General features: G+C 38.5%; 1 protein-coding gene across 8 annotated transcripts in view; it reads left to right on the forward strand.

The window, feature by feature from the left end:
- Positions 1 to 21,787, forward strand: part of LOC26515191 (unconventional myosin-VIIa) — a 381,684-nt gene that overhangs the window by 135,925 nt on the left and 223,972 nt on the right. For all 8 annotated transcript variants that reach the window (XM_014904701.3, XM_032453966.2, XM_014904700.3 and 5 more), the window contains one exon: positions 18,586 to 18,828. In XM_014904701.3, the coding sequence (XP_014760187.1) occupies positions 18,586 to 18,828 (243 nt within the window). The remainder of the gene's footprint in view (positions 1 to 18,585; positions 18,829 to 21,787) is intronic.

The following is a 21,787-nucleotide window of genomic DNA, read 5'->3' on the forward strand; positions in this document are numbered from 1 at the left end:
CACTTCCACTCTGGAGGAAAATAGCCAAACTGGATGCATTGGGAATATAGCGCCCTTAGATGCTGAGGTATGACGCGGTATACTGCTTTATAGATAGTGCCATCCGTTCGTGATGCCGTCCATGCTGGGAAAGCGTTTGCTCTTTAACCTATCGACACACGCAGCTCAGGCGCATCGACGTCTCCTCGACTGCGAGTGTTTTGATGCCGGGGGTAAGTCTCCTGACTTTGCGTCTCACTATGTTCAGGCTGGCGGTCCACCAAACTGGCTTCCTTCTCCTAGGCAATCCCAGCATCCTTCTTCCCAGCACAAGGCCACTCACTTCGTGGACCATGCCGCGCAGGATTGAAACCTGCAGGTCCAACGACGACTGTGAGAAGTCTTCCGTAATATCGGCTACTCACCAACTTCTGTTCGACTGTACTTGTGGTCGTTGGTGTTGCCACAACATTGACTTGACGGCAACGGCTGGAGTTATATTTCCCTCGGGGTTCCCGGGGAGTTTCAAAGCCACAGAGGGACGCATTCGCATCGAGTTGTCGTGTGTCGAGTTCACGTGTGGTTCGCGCTCACAAAAGCCCTTCAATGGAATTTGAAGACTATGAGTAAATAAGGATGGGATCTACAAAGAATCAACACACTGCAGTGTACTGGTATTCAGAAGACATATTCAAAGACATATTTGAAGGCATATTTGATTCAATATAATTTTACATAACTAATTCAAGCTTCATAATAAGCTTCAAATTTGTGCTTTATAAATCTTGTTTGTCCGAAGAGCGTTGTTCGGCCACTACGTCGACGGAGTCGTAGTCAAAGAACGTATAAAAGTTCTAACTAAACATTCCTGGATTCTGCAAGGGACTGCTCGGGTTGACCAAGCGCTTGCTGTGATCAGGCTGGAGTTGATGTGGGATACTTAAAGTCCTGGGCTGGTTCTCCTCAAGTACAGATGGCACGGTGTTTCGGCTGATTTCTTATCTTATGGTCCGTTTCACGGGAGCAACACTCGAAGTTGGGTGGTTAACGGGGTTTCTACTTATGGTCCGTTTCACGGGAGCAACACTCGAAGTAGATTGGAGAATGCGGGTCCCACTTGTGGTTCGTTTACACAGGAGCCACTCGAAGTAGGTTCGGTGATGAAAGTTCTACTAATGGTCCGTTTACACTGGAGCCATGCGAAGTAGATAGCTTTTAAGAGAGTCCTACTTTTAAGAGAGTCCCACTCGAAGTAGGTTGGTTTTAAGTGCCGTATCTTGACACTAAGTAACGAAACGATCTACTCTGTATTTGCAACCATCTTTATTTCAGAAGAACAATTATAATATAAGATGCTAAATTATACATAATTAAATCTAGGAAAGGTCAATGTTATGGACGTGCTAAAACTAATGTTAATGCCAGTGTCACCCACCTCTGAGTCTACTGACTCAGCTTGCATGTTCATGCATTGCCTTTTTTTGCTTGGTTTTTGCTTGCTTCGGTCATTCGGTCATTCCTCCCGCTGATAATGCTTATTTCCTGCTTTTGGCGCCGTCTACTAGTGCTGGGTTATTAGGATGGATATAGTTTTATGCTTATTTATAATTATTACCAGGTGTGCCAATAGGTTAGTGGGTCTGATTATTGTGTATTGCGACATGCTAATGACCTTTGATTAATTTACTGGACAATTAATAATAATAATGCTGGATAATTATAACGATTACACCTTGGGCAGCGGGATAATGAACATCCGCGGGTTAAGTGCTCAGATTTAAGGCAAACGAATCAGACGCCGGACCTCATCGTATCCTTCCTGAACTGGCAAGGCAAGGAACATATTTGCGCACATGGCACACGAAGCAGGAGGAGTATTAAGGAGCATGCAAATTCGATTGTTAGACCTACGTCGGCCCACATGATTCGCTGGCAGATGGGTGCCAAAGCCAAATCCACGGCCACGGAGGTGCAGGCCTCGGCACCTTTGCTCCAAGAACCGAGCCATAGTTTCCCAGGTTGGGTAAGCGTAATTTTTTTCCAACGCTCTCACTGTCTCCAAGGCTGACTACCGCAAACATGAAATGAGCCACCTGAGCTTCTCCATTTAGGTTAAATGAGTATGGTCAATTGTAATAGTAAACAGAGCGCAGAAATCCAACTTTTCGGCATAGCCGCTGCTGAATGTTGGCATCGGTATGCGGGATCAAGATGACTACCTTGGAGGCACTTGATGTAACGCACGAGGCACGAGTTAACAAATTAACATCGTAGGATTCTTTGAACTAGCTTAGGGTTATTGAACTGATCGTGGGTTTCGGATCGCCTTCTCTCCATTAGCTGTTTTTAAGGCAAAGTTTCCAATGCAAGACCTTCCCAGGTGGCCCTACTCATAAATAAAAATCACAGGACAGCGGGAATCCTCGCCGAATCAGTATCAGTACTGCTTTTGCGACTACTAATTCCCTCAACATAGCCTAACTACTTCCCATTCCCAAAATACCGAGGTCAGTCTTCAAAGTCGCTCGACATGTGTTGAGAGTCAGCATTGCCCCGGATATAAACTTTGCCTAGTCTCAAAAGGAGGGCTAATGTTTTAAGGAATCTCAACAGGGCCTTAAAAGGTTGAACACAGTAAAAAGCTTAGAGCCACTTAAATGTTTGAGTGGGCGAGATACGTGCTTCCAGTAGCTCACTTTCCAAATCAAAGCATAAAAAAGAGCAACCGCAACCTAAGCGGGAACGCTCCCAGGACGTGTCGTGCAGCGGAACAACACCTAAGGCAAAATTCCCAAGTGGAGGTAAGTGGGAGCCCCCCTAGAGGCTACTGCCGAGGATCTTAATTTTGGCTTTAGTTCTGTCAACGATAAGGTATAAAGATCTGAGTCCAAAGCCGACAAAAAGTCAATAGATCCAAAAAGAACTAGCCAACGAGGTTGAAGCCTCACATTCCGAGGATGGCTTTACAATGACGCTCCTGTTGCGCAGAATGATAGTTGGATGGATGACGACGGCTTTTTATATTTAAAACCCGACAGCCTTCTTAACTTTACCTAACTTTATTTGGTGTGGTAGAGCGGCATTTCATGGAGCCATGCTGTGTGTTATAAATGTTGAGTAAGAATTTTTTAAAAAAACCTTGGAATTGCTGAACATTTAGAAATTCCTTTATAATTGAACGCGTCAGATTTCGTTCCTTATTTATGCAAAGGAATAATGTGATGAAAGATTCCTTTCACATGAGCCGAAGATAGAAGTTTCCAGAGATGAATTAAATATTTAAATAGAGGTTCATAGAGCCTTGGCGCAGTTCTTCAGAAGACAACTTGGTACTCCATCGAGAAAACCGGTTTAACCGGTTTTAAAGATTCGATATTAATCGACTTTTAGATAAATGTGCTTCACCATAGAACCTTGGATTCCCGCAAGTATTTGACGAGTAATCAAGATATCATAAAGCGGTAAATATCATAGCTCGCTACAAACCCAACCCTAATTTCAGACAGAACCTACAACGCAAAGCCAGAAATAAAATATTTATCAGATAGGTTAAAAATTTAAGATTTAAAAACTTATTCTAAGTCTTCAAAATAAAATTAAAAAGAAAAATATATACACTGCGCGTCACCAGGCCAGCGCCCCCCTTGGTGTTCGCGTTTAAAGTGAAATATTATCAAAACTATTAAAGATTGAACTGTACAAATATTTTCTAATATAATTCGATTAATTCTCTAAATAAAAACAGCGCAGTTGGTATTTGCATAGATTTTTATTAAATTAAAAACTAAAGAAACAGGTTTATTTGGAAGAAAAAACTGCGTCATCAGATTAGCGCCCTCCAAATATAAATTTAAATATCTTTCTTAACTTGCTGAGCACAGCAACCATTTTTGTTTTCTTGTTAAATAAAACATTTTTCTTTAATTTGACATACAATATGGTCAGAGGAACAATCTTATCTTCTTAGGAAAAATCAAAAATCGAAGCGTTCAATGAATGTGGACTTTTTCTTTACAAATTTGCCAAAAAAACGGAAAGACATCGCAAAACCATTGCAAATTTTTAAAGATTGCTCGAACGCATATGACATGGTCCAATGAGTGGCATAACGTCGTATTTTCAGACGAAAAAAAATTTAACCTAGAGTGTCCTGACGGATATAATTATTATTCCCACGATTTACGCAAGGAAGAGCATCATCTGGGTTGCTTACATAGCCGGGTTGGAGTAGTAATGGTATGGGGAGCCATATCCTATTATGGCAACTGCGAACTGCAGTTTTTAACCCCAAAGATGAACGCGAAAAATTAAAATTGCGTTTTAAAAACGGCATTTCCCATTTTTAACAACTTATTTGTGAATCTCAAATGGCATTTTCAGCACGACAATGCCAGTAATTCACACAGCCAGTAATTCACACGTAAAAGCATGGATTTAAAAGGAAAATGTCAGTGTCCTGGAGTGGCCCCCATACTCCCCAGACTTGAACATAATAAAAATCGTCTGGGGATGGTTAGCTAGGAAGGTGTACGAGGGTGGCAAGCAATATGCTCCATCCAATCCAAGGAGGATTTAATTCACAGTATAAAACAGTGCTGGTCAACAATAACGTTGAACTATCTCAAAAACTTGTATGACTCTCTCCCCAATCGAGTTTGCGAAGTCCTTACAATTTTCCTTACAATTGCTTAAACTTAAATTGTTAAAAATTTTTAAACATAATATTTTGTAAGAAATTCATCGAAAAAAGTTAAGTTAATGTAGCTGGCGCTATCCTGATGACTTAGTTTTTACTTTATTGCGCGGTTCCCACTGCATACGTACAGCCCACCTCCCGTCCAACCGACCGAGGGACGCTGCCGCGTGACGTACGGCTCGAATCGCGGGAATAGATCCGAGATAGTTAAGCGAAAAGTAGGAGAAAGATATCACAAGTAAATGCTGGCTGTCTATATTTCCATAAATAAGATTGCATAGAAACATGTCACCCAGCATCGTTCTACGGTTTGTTAATGCTGGTAAGTTGATTAGTAAAAGTCTACTTCTACTGAAGGGAGGTAAAGATTTGCATCCCAATTAAGTCCCCTAAGCGCAAAAGTAAGGAAGTTTTTTTGTACAGGTTCAATGTGATCTTGGTGTACTCCATATTGAGGACTCCAGACACACGATCCATACTCAAGAATCTAACGTTTTAGTTATTTATGGGTCATTAAATTCTTTTGACCATCGTTTAATAAAACCAAGCACACCCATAGCTTTATTAACCATGGTAGATATATGGTCGGTAAATTTAAGTTTCAAATCTAAGAGGACCCTCAGATCGTTAACCTGATTTAATCTATCTAAGGTGTACCCATAAAAAAAGTATGTATTCTGGTGAGGGCTAGATCGATAAATGACATAGGTTTACATTTCGATCCATTAAGCTTTAGCTTATTTTCTAAACAACAATTTTAAAGTTAATAAATATGTAAGGGTCCAATATGACTTGCTTGGGGTAAACCAGATGTGACGCGGACTAAACGCGAGGTAACATCTTTAAAGAAGACACGTTGGGTTTTTCCAGATAAGTAGCTCGAAATCCAGATAAGTAGATCAGTAGGGAATCCCAAAAGACTAAGTTTACTTATAAAAAGCAAATGGTTAACATAGTCAAATGCATTACTGAAGTCAGTGTAAATGACGTGTGTACTCCATTCCGTAATCTATCCGGGTCAAAAAATTTTATAAGTTAGTAGTGGTGGAGTGGCGCTTCAAAAAGCCATGGTGGCACGGTGATATTATTGAACTACATATGTGTTACAAATGTGGGGTTCACAAAGTTCTAAAACTGCTTCGGATCCTGAATTAACTGAATCTGGCAGCGGCGAATACAACTCCTATAATATTCTGCGTTATGCACGATGAAATTAAACCGAACTACTAAGAATCTTAAATAACTAATTTTACAGCCAGATAATTTATGATTATTTAAAAGTCTATTCATTACGTTCTTTAAATTTAATAGGTGCTTTGTATACCAAGGCGGATTATTTAAATATTTTATTATATTTATGCCGCTATTACGCGGATATTTCCACGGCAAGCGGCAAAAAATATATTGAAAGCGTAATAAAATTTATGCAACCCAATGATTATATATTCATATGCCAGTAGATTAGACCAGTCAAAATCCAAAATTAACTTATTTAGTTTCATAAAGTCAGCCATTCGGAAGAAACGAACTATGAGATTTAAGTGGAGACTTAAGGTTAATTAACGTATTTGTTTCTATTAAAACCTCAAGAGCGGGATGATATGGACCGTCCGGATTAGAAAGGTTCAAAGTTCTGGAGAGAGTTGTTCCATCCGGATTGATTTGGAACATGTGGATTGATTATTCTGTTAGGTAACTTTTAAGTTAGTTTGAACATTAGACCCATTCGGGTCTGGGGGTATCACTTGGAGCGATGCCACAGAGGAAATATCGGACAATTGCTCGTTTTTACTGAGAAATTTTGAAAGCCAAATTGAAAAACAAACTCTTACATCAGTTTACAAAAAAAAATAAACCTCCGTAAAAAACTGTTTTTTATACCCTTGCAGGGGGTATTATAGTTTTGGTCAAAGGTGTGCAACGCAGTGAATGAGACATCTGCTACCCTATAAAGTATATAGACTCATGATCAGGATCACCTCCTAAGTCGATATGAGCCTGTCCGTCAGTCCGTTTCTACGCAAACTAGACTCTCAGTTTTAGAGCTATCGAGTTGAACTTTGCACACATCCTTCTTTTGTTTGCAGGCAGTATATAAGACAGAAGTCATGTTATATTTGGCAAACATGTGTTATCTACAAAATTTCATCAGTATCGGCCGACTATATCCTATATCTTTCATAGAACGATCGGAATTGGTATAACATTGGTGATTTTTAAGTTAGAAAGAGGGGCCTTGGTTAGGATTCTATTTTGGGAAAAATAATCCGATTTGCCAAATTTCATAAGGATTGGCCGACTACTTCCTATAGCTCCTATAGCTGCCTTATAATTGGCAAAACTTTGGTGTTTTTTTACTGAACGATCCATACTGAACTGTACGGTCGGAAATGGAACAACCTTAACTGCAAGGGCTCCGCCCGAAGTTAGCTTTCCCTTCTTGTTTATAGTAATTTGAGGTCGTAGAACACGAAAATTACATCCGTTTATAATTTTTAAAAACCGACCAACTTTGAAATATTCAATTTTTTAAAATGACACTATTTTTGTACTTTGGTCGCTTGTGAATTTGCGAAGGAAGACCCAAAACTTTTGAATACGATAAATTGGAGACCTTGCTCGAAGACGATTCGTACCAAACTCAAGAAGAGCTTGCTTCAGAATTAGGAGTTACCCGTCAAGCCGTTTCCAAGCGATTAGTTACATTAGTATCGAACAAAGTTATACTAATGTACAACTTTAACTAAGTTTATCGAAAAAACAACGAGAACCTAGTTGCGCACCTAATATTTATTCTTTTAAAAAAATATAGTTTCATTTATTTCAGTTTTCTTTTAGTTTTTTTTATTCATTCATAAAATGTTGTTTGGGGTAATGTGTATGAAGTAGGGTATTTATACGGACTGGATATTTTTCACGCTGAGGAAGCTGAGAGAACTCCTGAGGGATTTATCCAGATCAATAGTTTTCTATGTTCAATTGCTCTTACGGGTAAGTGCAATCTCTTAAGTGAAATTTTTCTTTTAAAATATGCGACGCAGAAAACATCGGATATAAATTTTGGTGACAAAAAAACGCAATATGCACACATGAGCATATTAAAAGGTACTCTTACCCTACTGAGACTTTTAAATATTAAAAATACTTTTCTTATTATTATATTAAACCAGTGGTGCATAATAAAAAATACACTTAATTTGTTTTTATGAAAACAATTTAACAAAAAATTTTGTTTTAAGTTTAAATCTAACAAAATATTTTTTTTTAAGTTTAAACCACCATAAGTTTAAATCTTCTAGCTTTTTATTCAAAAGTGTGCAGGCAGTTCTTTTGTTTGCAGGCAGTGCCTGATTGATCGGAAGTGCCAAACCTTGGGGGTTTTTAAGTTAGAGGCCCTTTCTACAAAATTTCATAAGGATCGGCCGCCAATGCAAAAAAGTCAATGCAAAATTTCATAATGATCAGCCGACTATATCCTATAGCCGCTCTTTAACTGAACTATTAGAAATGGCACAACCGTGCTAGTTCTAAAGATGCGTGGGGCTGTTTCCAACATTATTTCTAAAAAACTGATTTAATAGTGAAACTTTTATAAGGATCAACTATACATGATCCGATATATATCTAATAATATAAGCTGCTACCTAAGTGCAAGGGTATATCAACTTTGACTCCGCCCGAAATAAGTTTTCCTTTCATGTTTTAAGCATAATCTTAATAGGCTCCAATTACAAGAATTTCTGGACACTCAGCTATATTTTTAGCTTATTCAAAAATTCAATCAATTTAAATTTTTTTTTTACTACTCATAACAAGTTTTCTTTAGCATTTATGCAGTTCTATCACTAATAAAAGCCTATTATTTTATCCTTTAAAATTGGACAAGAAACTTTCATATTACTTTTGGCTTATTATATTTTTTAACTTAATGGAATGAATAATTTTCTTCAGAAAAATAAAGAAAGTAGGTTGCTATGGTGAATTTGTCCTCCTTTAATGTAATTTAAAGCATTCAATTTTATTCGAACTTCACTCATTGATGGTTTATTTGTACAACAATGAATAGAAAACTTTTCTTTTAGATAATTAATAGAAGAGAAAGTGCGGCCTGACTGAGACTTTTGCGGAGCGAAAGTTCTCGATTAACAAGGGGGCGGCCCCACATAGACATTAGCGGAGTTAAAGCTCTTTACAGATAGGCCCGTTGAAGACTAAAGCAACCATATCCTCAGTTCTGCGCTGCTGCTCTTAGTAATTCCGCCTTCGACTCCCATTAAAAATAAGATCTGAGCTTGTCGCATTTTGGCTTTCCTCCCACTTAGACTGGGTAACTGGGTTTAACCTTTGACGGAGGTTACTAAATAATTTTTCTAAAAGGTTCAGTGTAACATCATATATTCCTCGCGGATTCTAAAGCTGAACCACGAAGAGAAGATCGCAACCTCTGCAGCTTTTTCACCTTTCTTACGATAGTTGAAAAGGTCGAGTGGAACTCAGCTCACTCTCTGACAAGAAAGGAAAGCTAACTTCGGGCGGAGCCGAAGTTTATATACCCTTGCAGTTGAGTCGCAGTCCGCTAAGTGGCGCCACGCATATTATATTATTAGGTATATAGCGGATCGTATATAGTTGTCCGATCCTTATGAAATTTGGCATATCGAATTATCAAAAGAGGAATCCATTGAAAATCCCATCCTTCTAACTTGAAAAACAACGAAGTTATAGGATTTCCAGAAAACTGAGAGACTAGTGTTCGTCCGTAAAGCGTTATGCGGCAACTACGTCAAACTTGAACTCACGGGAGTAACGTTAGGTCCCGGAGTCGTAGTCAAAGATCGTAAATAGTCTCGACTAAATTTACCTGGATTCTGGAAGGGACTGCTCGGGTTGGCCAAACGCTTGCTGTGATCAGGCTGGAGTTGATGTGCTTGAAGTCCTAGGGTGGTTTTCCTCAAGTACCGGTGGCATGGGGGTTCGGCTGATTCCTTATCGGCCGGTCCTACTGGCGGTCCGTTTCACGGGAGCAACACTCGAAGTAGGTTAGATAGCGCGGGGTCTGCTGGTGGTCCGTTTCACGGGAGCAACACTCGAGCTAGACTGGTATGCCGCGGGGTCTCCTCGTGGTCTGTTTCACGGGAGCAACACTTGGAGTAGTTAGGTAACGCGGGGTCTACTGGCGGTCCGTTTCACGGGAGCAACACTCGACGTAGACTGGTATGCCGCGGGATCAACTCGTGGTCCGTTTCACGGGAGCAACACTAGAAGTAGACTGGTATGCCGCGGATTCTTCTTGAGAACCGTTTTACACAGGATCACTCGAAGTAGGTTGATTTTAAGTGCCGTGGTTCAGACACTGAGTAACGAGACGATTGACTCTGATTTCGGAACTATCTTTATTTCAGAAGAACAACTCTTATATAAGATGCTAAATTAAAAAGTCAATGTTATGGACGTGCTAAACCTAATGTTAATGCCAGGGTCACCCACCTCTGAGTCTGCTGACTCAGATTGTTTGTTTTTGCTTGCATCGGTCAGTCGGTCATTCTTCCCGCTGATATGCTGATTCTGCTTCTGGCGCCGTCTACTAGTGCTGGGTTAATAGGTTGGATATAGTTTATGCTTATTACTAATTATTTATAAGTGAGAAAATCGGTCTGTATATTGCGACATGCTGATGCATATTGATTGGATCAAATTACTAAGTGTGCATATAGGGTAGTAGGTCTTGGCACTAGGTGCCAACAACTAATTTGCGTAGAAACAGACAGACGGACAGATGGACATGCTCATATCGACTCAGGAGGTGATCCTGATCAAGAATATATATACTTTATAGGGTCGGAGATGTCTCCTTCACTACGTTGCACACTTTTGACCAAAATTATAATACCCTCTGCAACGGTATAAATATTATCCGCTTAAAGTAGGGAGGGGAAGAGGATGCTAGGCCTGAAAACTTTAACCGAGCCCTGAGTCCGCCTGTATGGAGAAGATCCCACTGGCAAGGGTTGAGTGGGCACAACTTGTTCAGGTGTGTATTGTCGCTACGAGCTCGGACACGGTCCATCGCAATTCGCTGATGATCTCCGAAATGTCCAGTTTTCTATAATGCTTTTCTTATATAATTTGTAAGGATAGTTCTTTTCCATTTGCTCTGTTTAGCAACAGTTTTATTATATAAATAAATTGGAATAAAAAAAATTAAAAATTATTTAATTTTACTATTGAAATGTTTTGGGTGAGCTCTAGACTTTGTTCTTTAGTAAGGGTATTTCTTATGATTTTTGTTTAAGCTGATAAGCTATTTATTTTTAACCTTTGAGGAACAGATTAAGGTGTTCTTGGTCGTTTCCACTTATATAGATATAGATTCTATATATATATATAGAAGACATTTATGATTGATACATTCTTGACTTGGCTAAAATTTAAATACAGCGATAAGTTGTTCGATCGATATATTGTCTTATTTCGAACAAACTCTCAACAATTAATATCTTAGGGCTAGTCGAATTAGTTTCTATGTTCATTTTTGATTTCGTTTTGTTTTTTTTGAAAGAAGGATAATTATGAGCTTGCAATTTTCGTAAAGTTTTAACCAGCAAAAGTAAAGTATGCAAAAGTATGCAACGCAGTGAAGGAGACATCTCCGACTCTATAAAGTATATATATTCTTGATCATTATCACATCCCGAGTCGGTATGAGCATGTCCGTCTGTCCGTCTGTGCGTTTCTACGCAAACTAGTCTCTCAGTTTTAAAGCTATCGAGTCTGTTATCGGAAGCTATCGGAAACTTCGCACACACCGTTCTTTCCTTTGCTGGCAGTATATAAGTCGGAACGGCCGCGATCGGCCGACTATATCCCATAGCTGCCATATAACTGATTGATCGGAAATGCCATAACTTTGGTGTTTTTTAAGTTAGAGGGTTGGGACTTTCCACACATGTTATATTTGACCAAAATATCATATGTACGAAATGGGATTTGGTACAGATTCTATTTTGGGAAAAACAATCTGATTTGTCGAATTTCATAAGGATCGGCCGACTATATCCTATAGCTGCACTTAACTGATTGATCGGAAATGCTATAACGTCGTTGTTTTTCAAGTTAGAAGGATGGGAGTTTCAATGGATTACTCTTTTGGCAAAATAATTCGATTTGCCAAATTTCATAAGGATCGGCCAACTATATACGATCCGCTATATATCTAATAATATAAAATGCGTGGCGCCACCTAGCGGGCTGCGACTCAACTGCAAGGGTATATAAACATCGGCGCCGCCCGAAGTTAGCTTTCCTTTCTTGTTAAATATAGAACTGCTTACAATACGGTTTTATCATTAAATACTACGATCGTAGTCCTAGGGCTGTGTGATTGCTATTGAATTAAATACAAATTTAATCTCAAATACTATTTCGGGAAGTCTAACAAATGCGCAATTCAGGATTGAATAAAAATCAATTAACAATACAATTAAGAGGAGGAAAGTGGTTCGCGGCTTAGGTTATCATACAAAGTCATCATACCATACCAAGTTACAAATTTAATTTTAGATATAGATAATTTTAGATAAATTTCCTCTATTTATCTTAAAGCGGACGGACGTTTTTTTTTGTGCGCACTGCGTTTTTATAAAATTTGTAATAAGCTTACCATAAACAATCGGTGTTTATTTCTATACAGATAAAAAAAAAATAATAATAAACAAATTGCAATTTATAGATCCGTATCGCTTCGCGTGTGCAGTGATATATTTGGAGGAAAAATAATAATTTGATTAATTTTCCTTCCAAACATGGCCCTGCTCTGCTTCTTCATCTCTTACGGTGTTGCTTCTATTCTATTGCTTCTACTCCCGCTCAATAGAGATTCTTATCTCTATTCTTTGCATTTTACTAACTCGCACTAACGCTCTTTTTAATCTCCCCTTTCATTTCCCTGTTTCCCTGTTAATTAATATTGCATATCGTTTGTTCAGTTAACTTTGAGTTGGAATCAAGTTTCAGCAGTTGAATCAGCTTGCCTCGGTTAGTCAATCAGTTTTGCTGTTGATTCACATGGTTGTTATTGCAGCGGTTGTTGTTGATACCGCTATCTCATCAACAGTTTTCCTAGCTTTCCTTACATTGTTTTGATTTAAACTTTGGTTTAAGGTGTACACACTAAATTATTCACTTAATTTATAATTTATTCGCTATAATTCACTATAATTTTATTTTATATAAATTATCGTAAATGAAAAAGGATTTTAACCAATTCATTATACCCTTGCGGGTATTATAATTTTGGTCAACTTGTGCAACGCAGTGAAGGAGACATCTCCGACCCTATAAAGTATAGATATTCTTGATCAGGATCACCTCCTGAGTCGATATGAGCATGTCCGACGGTCCGTCTGACCGTCTGTCCGTTTCTACGCAAACTAGTCTCTAGTATTCAAGTCGGAACGGCCAGGATCGGTCGCCTATATCCTATAGCTGCCTATAACTGATATATCCTATCCTATCCTATATCCTATAACTGATTGATCGGAAATGCCATAGCTTTGATGTTTTTAAGTTAGAGGGTTTGTATTTTCCACACATGGTATATTTGGCCAAATTATCGTATGTACATATTCTTCATAAGGCTATATCCTATAGCTGTCATAGAACGATCGGAATTGGCATAACTTTGTTCTTTTTTTTCAGTTAGAAAGATGGGACTTGGTAGAGATTCTATTTTGAACAAAATAATCTGAATTGGCGAATTTCATAAGGATCGGCCGACTATATCCTATAGCTGCCATATAACTGAACGATCGGAATTTGCATAACTTTGGTGTCTTTTAAGCTAGAATGATGGGACCATCAGGATCGGCCGACTATATCCGATAGTGGCCATATAACTGAACGATCGGAAATGGCACAACCTTAACTGCAAGGGTATATCAACTTTGGCTCCGCCCGAAGCTATCTTTCCTTTCTTGTTTTTTTCTTCCTATTAAACCCTTATCTTAAATGAATAGTTAGTAACTGTATTAGGAATGTGAAGCATATTTCTGAGATACTTAAAATAATTAAATTTAAATAAAAAGGCCAAGAACAATCTAATAAGATCCTTCTAATCCAATCTAACAATCCAATCTAATAATCCAATCTAATAATCCAATCTAATAATCCAATCTAATAATCCAATCTAATAACCCAATCTAATAATCCAATCTCATAATCCAATCTAATAATCCAATTCAATAAAGAGGGACTGGCACATTGAAGTTTTCGGGAGTACTGGGGGGAGTCGGAGTTGTTAAAGAATTGTTTCCATTGGAAGCTTTTAAAATGAAACTTCGCCGTGGCTTGGTCGCTGTTGGTAACTTACAACCATCTACGTCGTTTTTTTTTGTGCGCACTGCGTTTTTATAAAATTTGTAATAAGCTTACCATAAACAATCGGTGTTTATTTCTATACAGATAAAAAAAAAAAAATAATAATAAACAAATTGCAATTTTTAGATCCGTATCGCTTCGCGTGTGCAGTGATATATCACTTCAACTACTAAATGGGTCTCCAAAGCGTAAGACATCCTCTTTTAGTTATGTGCTTGTGGCGAATATTGTTCCGCCTGCTCAGCCGACAACTATGCAGCCGCTTTTAAAAAATCGGCTTCCGAATATCTCAGAATTAATGAGCAATTGTCCGATATGCCCTCTGTGACATCGCTTCACCTGTATTGGTCCAATTGCCGTCTTCTTTTTTGAGATAGCCAAGAGTTGTGGCTGATTGCGATAGAATTTTTCTAAGCCTTGCACATTGGAAAATTTCATGAGGAGTTCCATAAGGAGCGCTTCGCTCGGTCCATAGTGTCTCCTATTGAACAGGGTTCTACTTGCCGGTCGTTTGTCTTAGAGCTGGTTCATTGTGAGTGGTGAGCCATAGCAGGAGCTCAAAGCATTTTGCTGCTATGGCTGCTTCTGCCCATCTCCACTTATACGGGGAGGGTCAGGGTTACCCCTATCGATAAGTGAAGGATGCGGATTTTCGCGATCTCTGCGAAGGACCGCTATGGTTGTGTACGCAACCGCTTTGCCATTGGTCCTCCCCGCATATCCTGAGATCTTTCCCTCTTGGGCTGTGATTGGGCTCTTGGGCTCTTGGCGTCATGCCGTATATTGGAAGGACTCCTTGCTTCTACCCATCTCTACTTATCCCTTGGGACTTTACCGTCGGAGTTACCCATGTCGATAACCCCGAGCAGGATGCGGCTTTTTGCGATCTCTGCGAAGGACCGCTTTTGTTGTGTGCGCAACCAATCCCTCAAAGGCGATAACAACGTCGTCTGCGTGTGCAATGATTTTGCAGGCGCCACCCTCTAGGGACTGCAGTAGGTTGTTAACCGCCATGTTCCACAGTAGTGGGGAGAGTACACCTCCTTGCGGGGTGCCCCTCTTGACGTATCTTCGAATAGATAATCCTCCAAGATTAGACACTCCTGTTGACCAGGATCTTCCGCCTTTTTTATGTCTAAAAAAGCAATTAGTGCGAATTCTTTGTTATCGAGCATGTATTTAATGAAGTATTGACAGTCAAAATCTATGTTTGCACGGTATTTTGCAGTAGCTGCTCTTTTTCTTAAATGTAACTGTTGTGGCCTCATATGCTGGCGATAATATATAGCCCCCTTATCAGGTCCTCTGGGGCTGCATAAAATCTCACCCGAGGTAGGATATTCCTATTTTCTTTTGTACTTATGTTAAGTGAATTTGTAGACGGGTAGTAGCTCCAGTAGGTCGAATACTTCGATTTTTTATGAGACATAACTATCCAATTAGTGCCAGCTTAGAAAAGTTTTTTAAAAAAGGTTTATTGCCCAAATAAAATTCCTTCGAATCGGACAATTTTCAGGGTTTGGTTTTCTAGAAATGAGAAGCTTGAATCTTTTTTCAACACTTTAATGTTAAAAAAATAAATTTTGTTCCATTTTTAGCTTAAATTATTTTTAGTAGGTCAGTAAGTTTTGTGTTAATTAATATTGCATATCGTTTGGTCAGTTAACTTTGAGTTGGAATCAAGTTTCAGCAGTTGAATCAGCTTGCCTCGGTTAGTCAATCAGTTTTGCTGTTGATTCACATGGTTGTTATTGCAGCGGTTGTTGTTGATACCGCTATCTCATCAACAGTTTTCCTAGCTTTCCTTACATTGTTTTGATTTAAACTTTGGTTTAAGGTGTACACACTAAATTATTCACTTAATTTATAATTTATTCGCTATAATTCACTATAATTTTATTTTATATAAATTATCGTAAATGAAAAAGGATTTTAACCAATTCATTATACCCTTGCGGGTATTATAATTTTGGTCAACTTGTGCAACGCAGTGAAGGAGACATCTCCGACCCTATAAAGTATAGATATTCTTGATCAGGATCACCTCCTGAGTCGATATGAGCATGTCCGACGGTCCGTCTGACCGTCTGTCCGTTTCTACGCAAACTAGTCTCTAGTATTCAAGTCGGAACGGCCAGGATCGGTCGACTATATCCTATAGCTGCCATATAACTGATTGATCGGAAATGCCATAGCTTTGATGTTTTTAAGTTAGAGGGTTTGTATTTTCCACACATGGTATATTTGGCCAAATTATCGTATGTACATATTCTTCATAAGGCTATATCCTATAGCTGTCATAGAACGATCGGAATTGGCATAACTTTGTTCTTTTTTTTTCAGTTAGAAAGATGGGACTTGGTAGAGATTCTATTTTGAACAAAATAATCTGAATTGGCGAATTTCATAAGGATCGGCCGACTATATCCTATAGCTGCCATATAACTGAACGATCGGAATTTGCATAACTTTGGTGTCTTTTAAGCTAGAATGATGGGACCATCAGGATCGGCCGACTATATCCCCCTATATAAACCCTTATCTTAAATGAATAGTTAGTAACTGTATTAGGAATGTGAAGCATATTTCTGAGATACTTAAAATAATTAAATTTAAATAAAAAAGGCCAAGAACAATCTAATAAGATCCTTCTAATCCAATCTAACAATCCAATCTAATAATCCAATCTAATAATCCAATCTAATAATCCAATCTAATAATCCAATCTAATAACCCAATCTAATAATCCAATCTCATAATCCAATCTAATAATCCAATTCAATAAAGAGGGACTGGCACATTGAAGTTTTCGGGAGTACTGGGGGGAGTCGGAGTTGTTAAAGAGTTGTTTCCATTGGAAGCTTTTAAAATGAAACTTCGCCGTGGCTTGGTCGCTGTTGGTAACTTACAACCATCTACGTCGTTACTTCATGTTACATGAATATAATTTTTCTTCAGCACCATAAATGTCTATCTCGCTCCTTTAAGCGCGTCAAGGCCTTAGAAGAGGATGCCTGTATTTCACTGGCACATCACGCCGCTTTTAGGCTCCCAAAGAAAGCCCTTAACCCTTGGAAGCACCACCCGGCTACTAAATTTGTGGTAAGCATAATTTAGGTCAACGTCACCACATTCTGCTGCACTTGCCAAGTTCAGCCCAAAGGTCAGCCAAGAGCTTTCATGCCGGCCAGTATTGGTCAGTCGGAGCGGGAGGCTAGCGTTGGTGCCAACATTCTCGTCGCCCTGCAATCGTGCTCGCAACATTCTACCGCTCGTTCTCCAGTATTACCGTTCCAATAGGCTTGATCTCATTTTGGACGCCGATTTTAATTGCACAAGTTATATAAATCGGTACGCGAATAGGCCGTCTCACAAATCTGATCAAATGCGACTGAAATGCATACTTTCAGGATGAGCTGCCACCCCAGCGGGTTCCACCCATAGCCACTGATATAATTTTGTCTCAGAGTCGGCGCCTCTTCTTAAAGGGTTTTTCGAGGTCAAAGAATCCTTTGAAGAGAAAGAAGAAGAGAATCGTATATTATAAGCACCCATTTTTGGAGTACGGATGGACGCTATGAAGTGCGACTCCCTCTTAAAATTTATTTAAACCAAAGCATTGTATTGAGACCAACGCATCAAGGAGCTCTCAATAGTTTCATCCAGCTCGAATGGCGTCTCTCTGCTCATACCGAGCGAGGTAACTGGTACCCTAAAGGGATCGAGGATTATTTCATATTAGGGATCGTTCTAGTAAAGGGATTTGAAAGCAGTCTAGGTCCGTGCATTCCGACCGGGACTCATCATGCGTAGTATGTTGCTGCATCATGCAGTCTTTATTAATATTTTTCTTCACGGGACGAGAAGAATTCCTTTCTAACGGAGCTCAACAGCAAATTGTTTTGCACCATACAGATTGACCATAGAATCTTAGTCGAAGACATTTTACGGGTCACAGACTGCCTTCGTTTTACCACGTTGCCGTTGGACAGACACCATCCTATAATTTTACCCTGTTCCCATCACTGCATCATATGACGGTGATGTGATTCTCATGCGAAGGGTGATTAGGAAATGCGGAAATCCTACTCATGGCCTTTTTACAGTGCACCTCGGACCACACCTATTTAAAAATGTTTGGGGATAAAGACTTTTTATTATATTATTGCAAGCTCGTTTGTTTTAAAGGAGCTACTGTTCTCCGTTGTTCCCACTTCCAGCTGTATATATCGGAATAAAGGACTAAAATTGGCATATAATTAATTGTGAATATTGGAAATGGGAAAAGATGACTTTTGTCGAAAATGCTCGGTAACTTCACAAAATTAAACATCAGGCTTCTATGAAATCAGAGTTTCAACTGGTTTTTTTAAAAAGTAAAATTTCTTTCGTGTGCAATTTTTTTAGATATTGAAGATATATTGTGCGGATATGTGTGAAGATAAGCAATTGTGTATAGACTAATATACTAAATAATATATAAAAAATAATATCTTTCTAATAATAAATTAATGTTTTTTTTTTTATATTTTTAGGCCATAGAAAATCGTCATGCCATGGCTAAAGCTTTATACTCAAAAACATTCACGTGGCTTGTAACTAAAATTAATATTTGTACAAATCCTGGGCAAGATGGCTCGAATTTTCTTGGTGTTCTAGATATATTTGGATTTGAAAATTTTACAAAAAACTCTTTCGAGCAATTGTGTATAAACTATACCAATGAAAAGTTGCATAAATTTTTTAATCACTATGTATTCGCTTTAGAACAATCAATCGTAAGTACAATATAGTAAGTAAATACCCAATATAAATATATATTAAATAAATATAAAAAACTCAAAAATTTCATATTAATACAACAAGAAATACAAATATTCAGCTAAATGATGCACTGTGATTCAATTTTCGTTCCGTTGGAGTAAGATTCTCAAAATTTTAGTCAATTTGTATACAGGATCTTAACCCATTCGCCTACATACCACTTACCCTACTGAGACTTTTAAATTATTTCGATTTTTATTTCGCATTTTATCGATTTAGAAAAAATTTTAATCGAAATATAGTTCTGCTTTTTTTTCTTCATACGTATTTTTGTATATTTGCAGTTACTTCTGCATTTATCTTGTCTTCCCTTATTTGTTAACGCTTGTGCTCTTCTGTAGCTCTCTCATTCTGCACAAATTGTATAACCACAAATTTTTTTTTAATAAATAAAATAATAATGGAATATAATGTTGTCTGCTCGTTATAATCGTAAAATAAGCCGATTTTATCGTCCCAGGCCAGCATCTATTGTTGGCTGTGTATATGTGTCTCACATGCCAAATATGCTGAACCTTTGTGCATTTGAATATTGGACAAACCTGCAAGCCGTCAAGCAACTAAACGAGCCATCTTCTACCCTACAAAGTATATATAAGTTAACTCCTAAACCAAATACTAAATAATACTGAATTAGCTACTAAAACGCTAAGTCCAGCCACACGCGCATAAGTTCTTAATAACAACTGCAAAAGAGCTTACACAACCGCATTGAGTGCACCGGATGCAATATGATGCCGTCGCACCAATAAGGGTCACATGGATCGAAAGACACGTTCGCTAAGTAAGCATTGATTATGCTTGCGATCGTGGGAGAACAAAAGAATGAAAACACCCAAATATTTGGCAAGCTCACTGAAATTAATAGCAAGTGCATTCACCAACAATACAATGCACTCGCATTGACCAATTAGCAATGAAGACATGCCAAATATGCTGGCTTTACAGCATCTTTCTCTGAGGCCATTCCCGCCATTCTTTCCTTATTGCTGCAGTGGGCTGTCAAACACGAAATGCATTCCTTCATGCGACTGACCAAGAGTGGTTTTAAAGAGTTGATCGTTGACTTCCGAAAAATCGGAAGTTGGAGCCCCAGAGATGGCAGGACAGCTTGATCCACCCGCAATCATGCAGCAGCTTAAAAAAAGTTTGGCACCAGAATTTGTGTAACTGAGCCAAACTTATCCGCCTTGTCCTCCATGGGATCGCTCCAAGTGATTCCAAGAAATGCCGTAGAGTCAACCCCCGTAGCATCCACATAACATGGTAACCTACATTTGTCTCACGGCTAGCCCCTGATACCTCGGAAATTTATATCTATATCTAAAGCCAAAACCAAATCCGTTATTAGAGTGAAAAGCATTAGGTGCCTGTGCCGATGCTTGAGACGCTTTGTTCGCCTGGCTTCTGGTCAGAGGACATATTCGTACAAGAGTATCAGTCGAGTACGGTCAAGAAAAGATTCGAATCTTGTTTGAGTCAAGCTCCCAACATCTGCCTAGTCTGATTCCTCAAAAAACTTACTAACTCTTCAATCTTTCGTTAAAGTCATATTGTCTGCTCAATCTACCTCAGTTACCTGTTCATACATTCCACTATCTTCTATCTATCCATCTAAAATGAAAGGAATTATTAATAATTCCTCTACATTAAAAAAAAAAAAAAAATCCGTTGCTGCCAACTTCAGAGGCGTCTCTAAGTTGTCATCAATTCGAAAGATTTTCGAAAAATAATCACTTCTCATTTGCAACTCCTTTGCTCTATAATCATTTCTCCATGTCAGCATGGTTTCATTAAGCGTCGCTCCACCATTACTAATTTATTGGAGTTGACATCCTTTGTCATAGATGGCTTTCGAAAAGGACTTCAAACTGATGATTATTACACAGACTTTAGTAAAGCTTTTCTTTGTATTATAGTAGACTTACTAATATACTTTCCTTCGTTACCATTTTCTTACACAACCTTTTTAATGGTGATGAAGATAGCCAGCATTCACTTTAACGTTCCGAATAAAAGGAATATAAACTTTTTTGCTCTATTCGACAGATGCACAGCAAGATCCTTTTAGGGTTTTATGTTTGAACTAAAATGGTCTATATTGGATCATTTCACTTCTTTTCCTCTCCTCTCTTTTTATACCCTTGCAGTGGGTATTATAATTTTGGTCAAAAGTGTGCAACACAGTGAAGCAGACATCTCCGACCCTATAAAGTATATATATTCCTTATCAGGATCACCTCCTGACTCGATATAAGCATGTCCGTCTGTCTGTCTGTCCGTCTGTCTGACGGTTTCTAAGCAAACTAGTCTCTCAGTTGTAAAGATATCGAGTTGAAACTTTTCCCACATCCTTCTTTTCCTTGCAGGTAGTATATAAGTCGTAACGGACGGGATCGGTCAATTATATCCTATAGCTGTTATAGAACGATCGGAATTGGCATAACTTTCGTGTATTTTAAGTAACAAAGATGGGACTTGGTACAGACTCTATTTTAGACAAAATCCGATTTGCCAAATTTCATAAGGATCGGCCGACTATATCATATAGCTGCCATATAACTGAACGATGGAAATTGGCATAACTTCGCTGTTTTTTAAGTTAGAATGATCGGAAATGGAACAACCTTAACTGCAAGGGTATATCAACTTCGGCTCTGCCCGAAGTTAGCTTTCCTTTCTTGTTCATATATAACAAGACAATCATCATATTTGGTCCAAAATAGAATCTGTACCAAGTCCCATCTTTCTAACTTAAAAAACACTAAAGTTATGCCAATTCCGATCGTTCTATGACAGCTATAGGATATAGTCGGCCGATTCTTATGAAATTTTGTACATAAGATATTTTGGTCAAATATAACATGTGTGGAAAGTCCCAACCCTCTAACTTAAAAAACACCAAAGTTATGG

The sequence above is a fragment of the Drosophila ananassae genome, chromosome 2R (assembly GCF_017639315.1).
Source record: "Drosophila ananassae strain 14024-0371.13 chromosome 2R, ASM1763931v2, whole genome shotgun sequence".
Classification (NCBI taxonomy): Eukaryota; Metazoa; Arthropoda; class Insecta; order Diptera; family Drosophilidae; genus Drosophila; species Drosophila ananassae.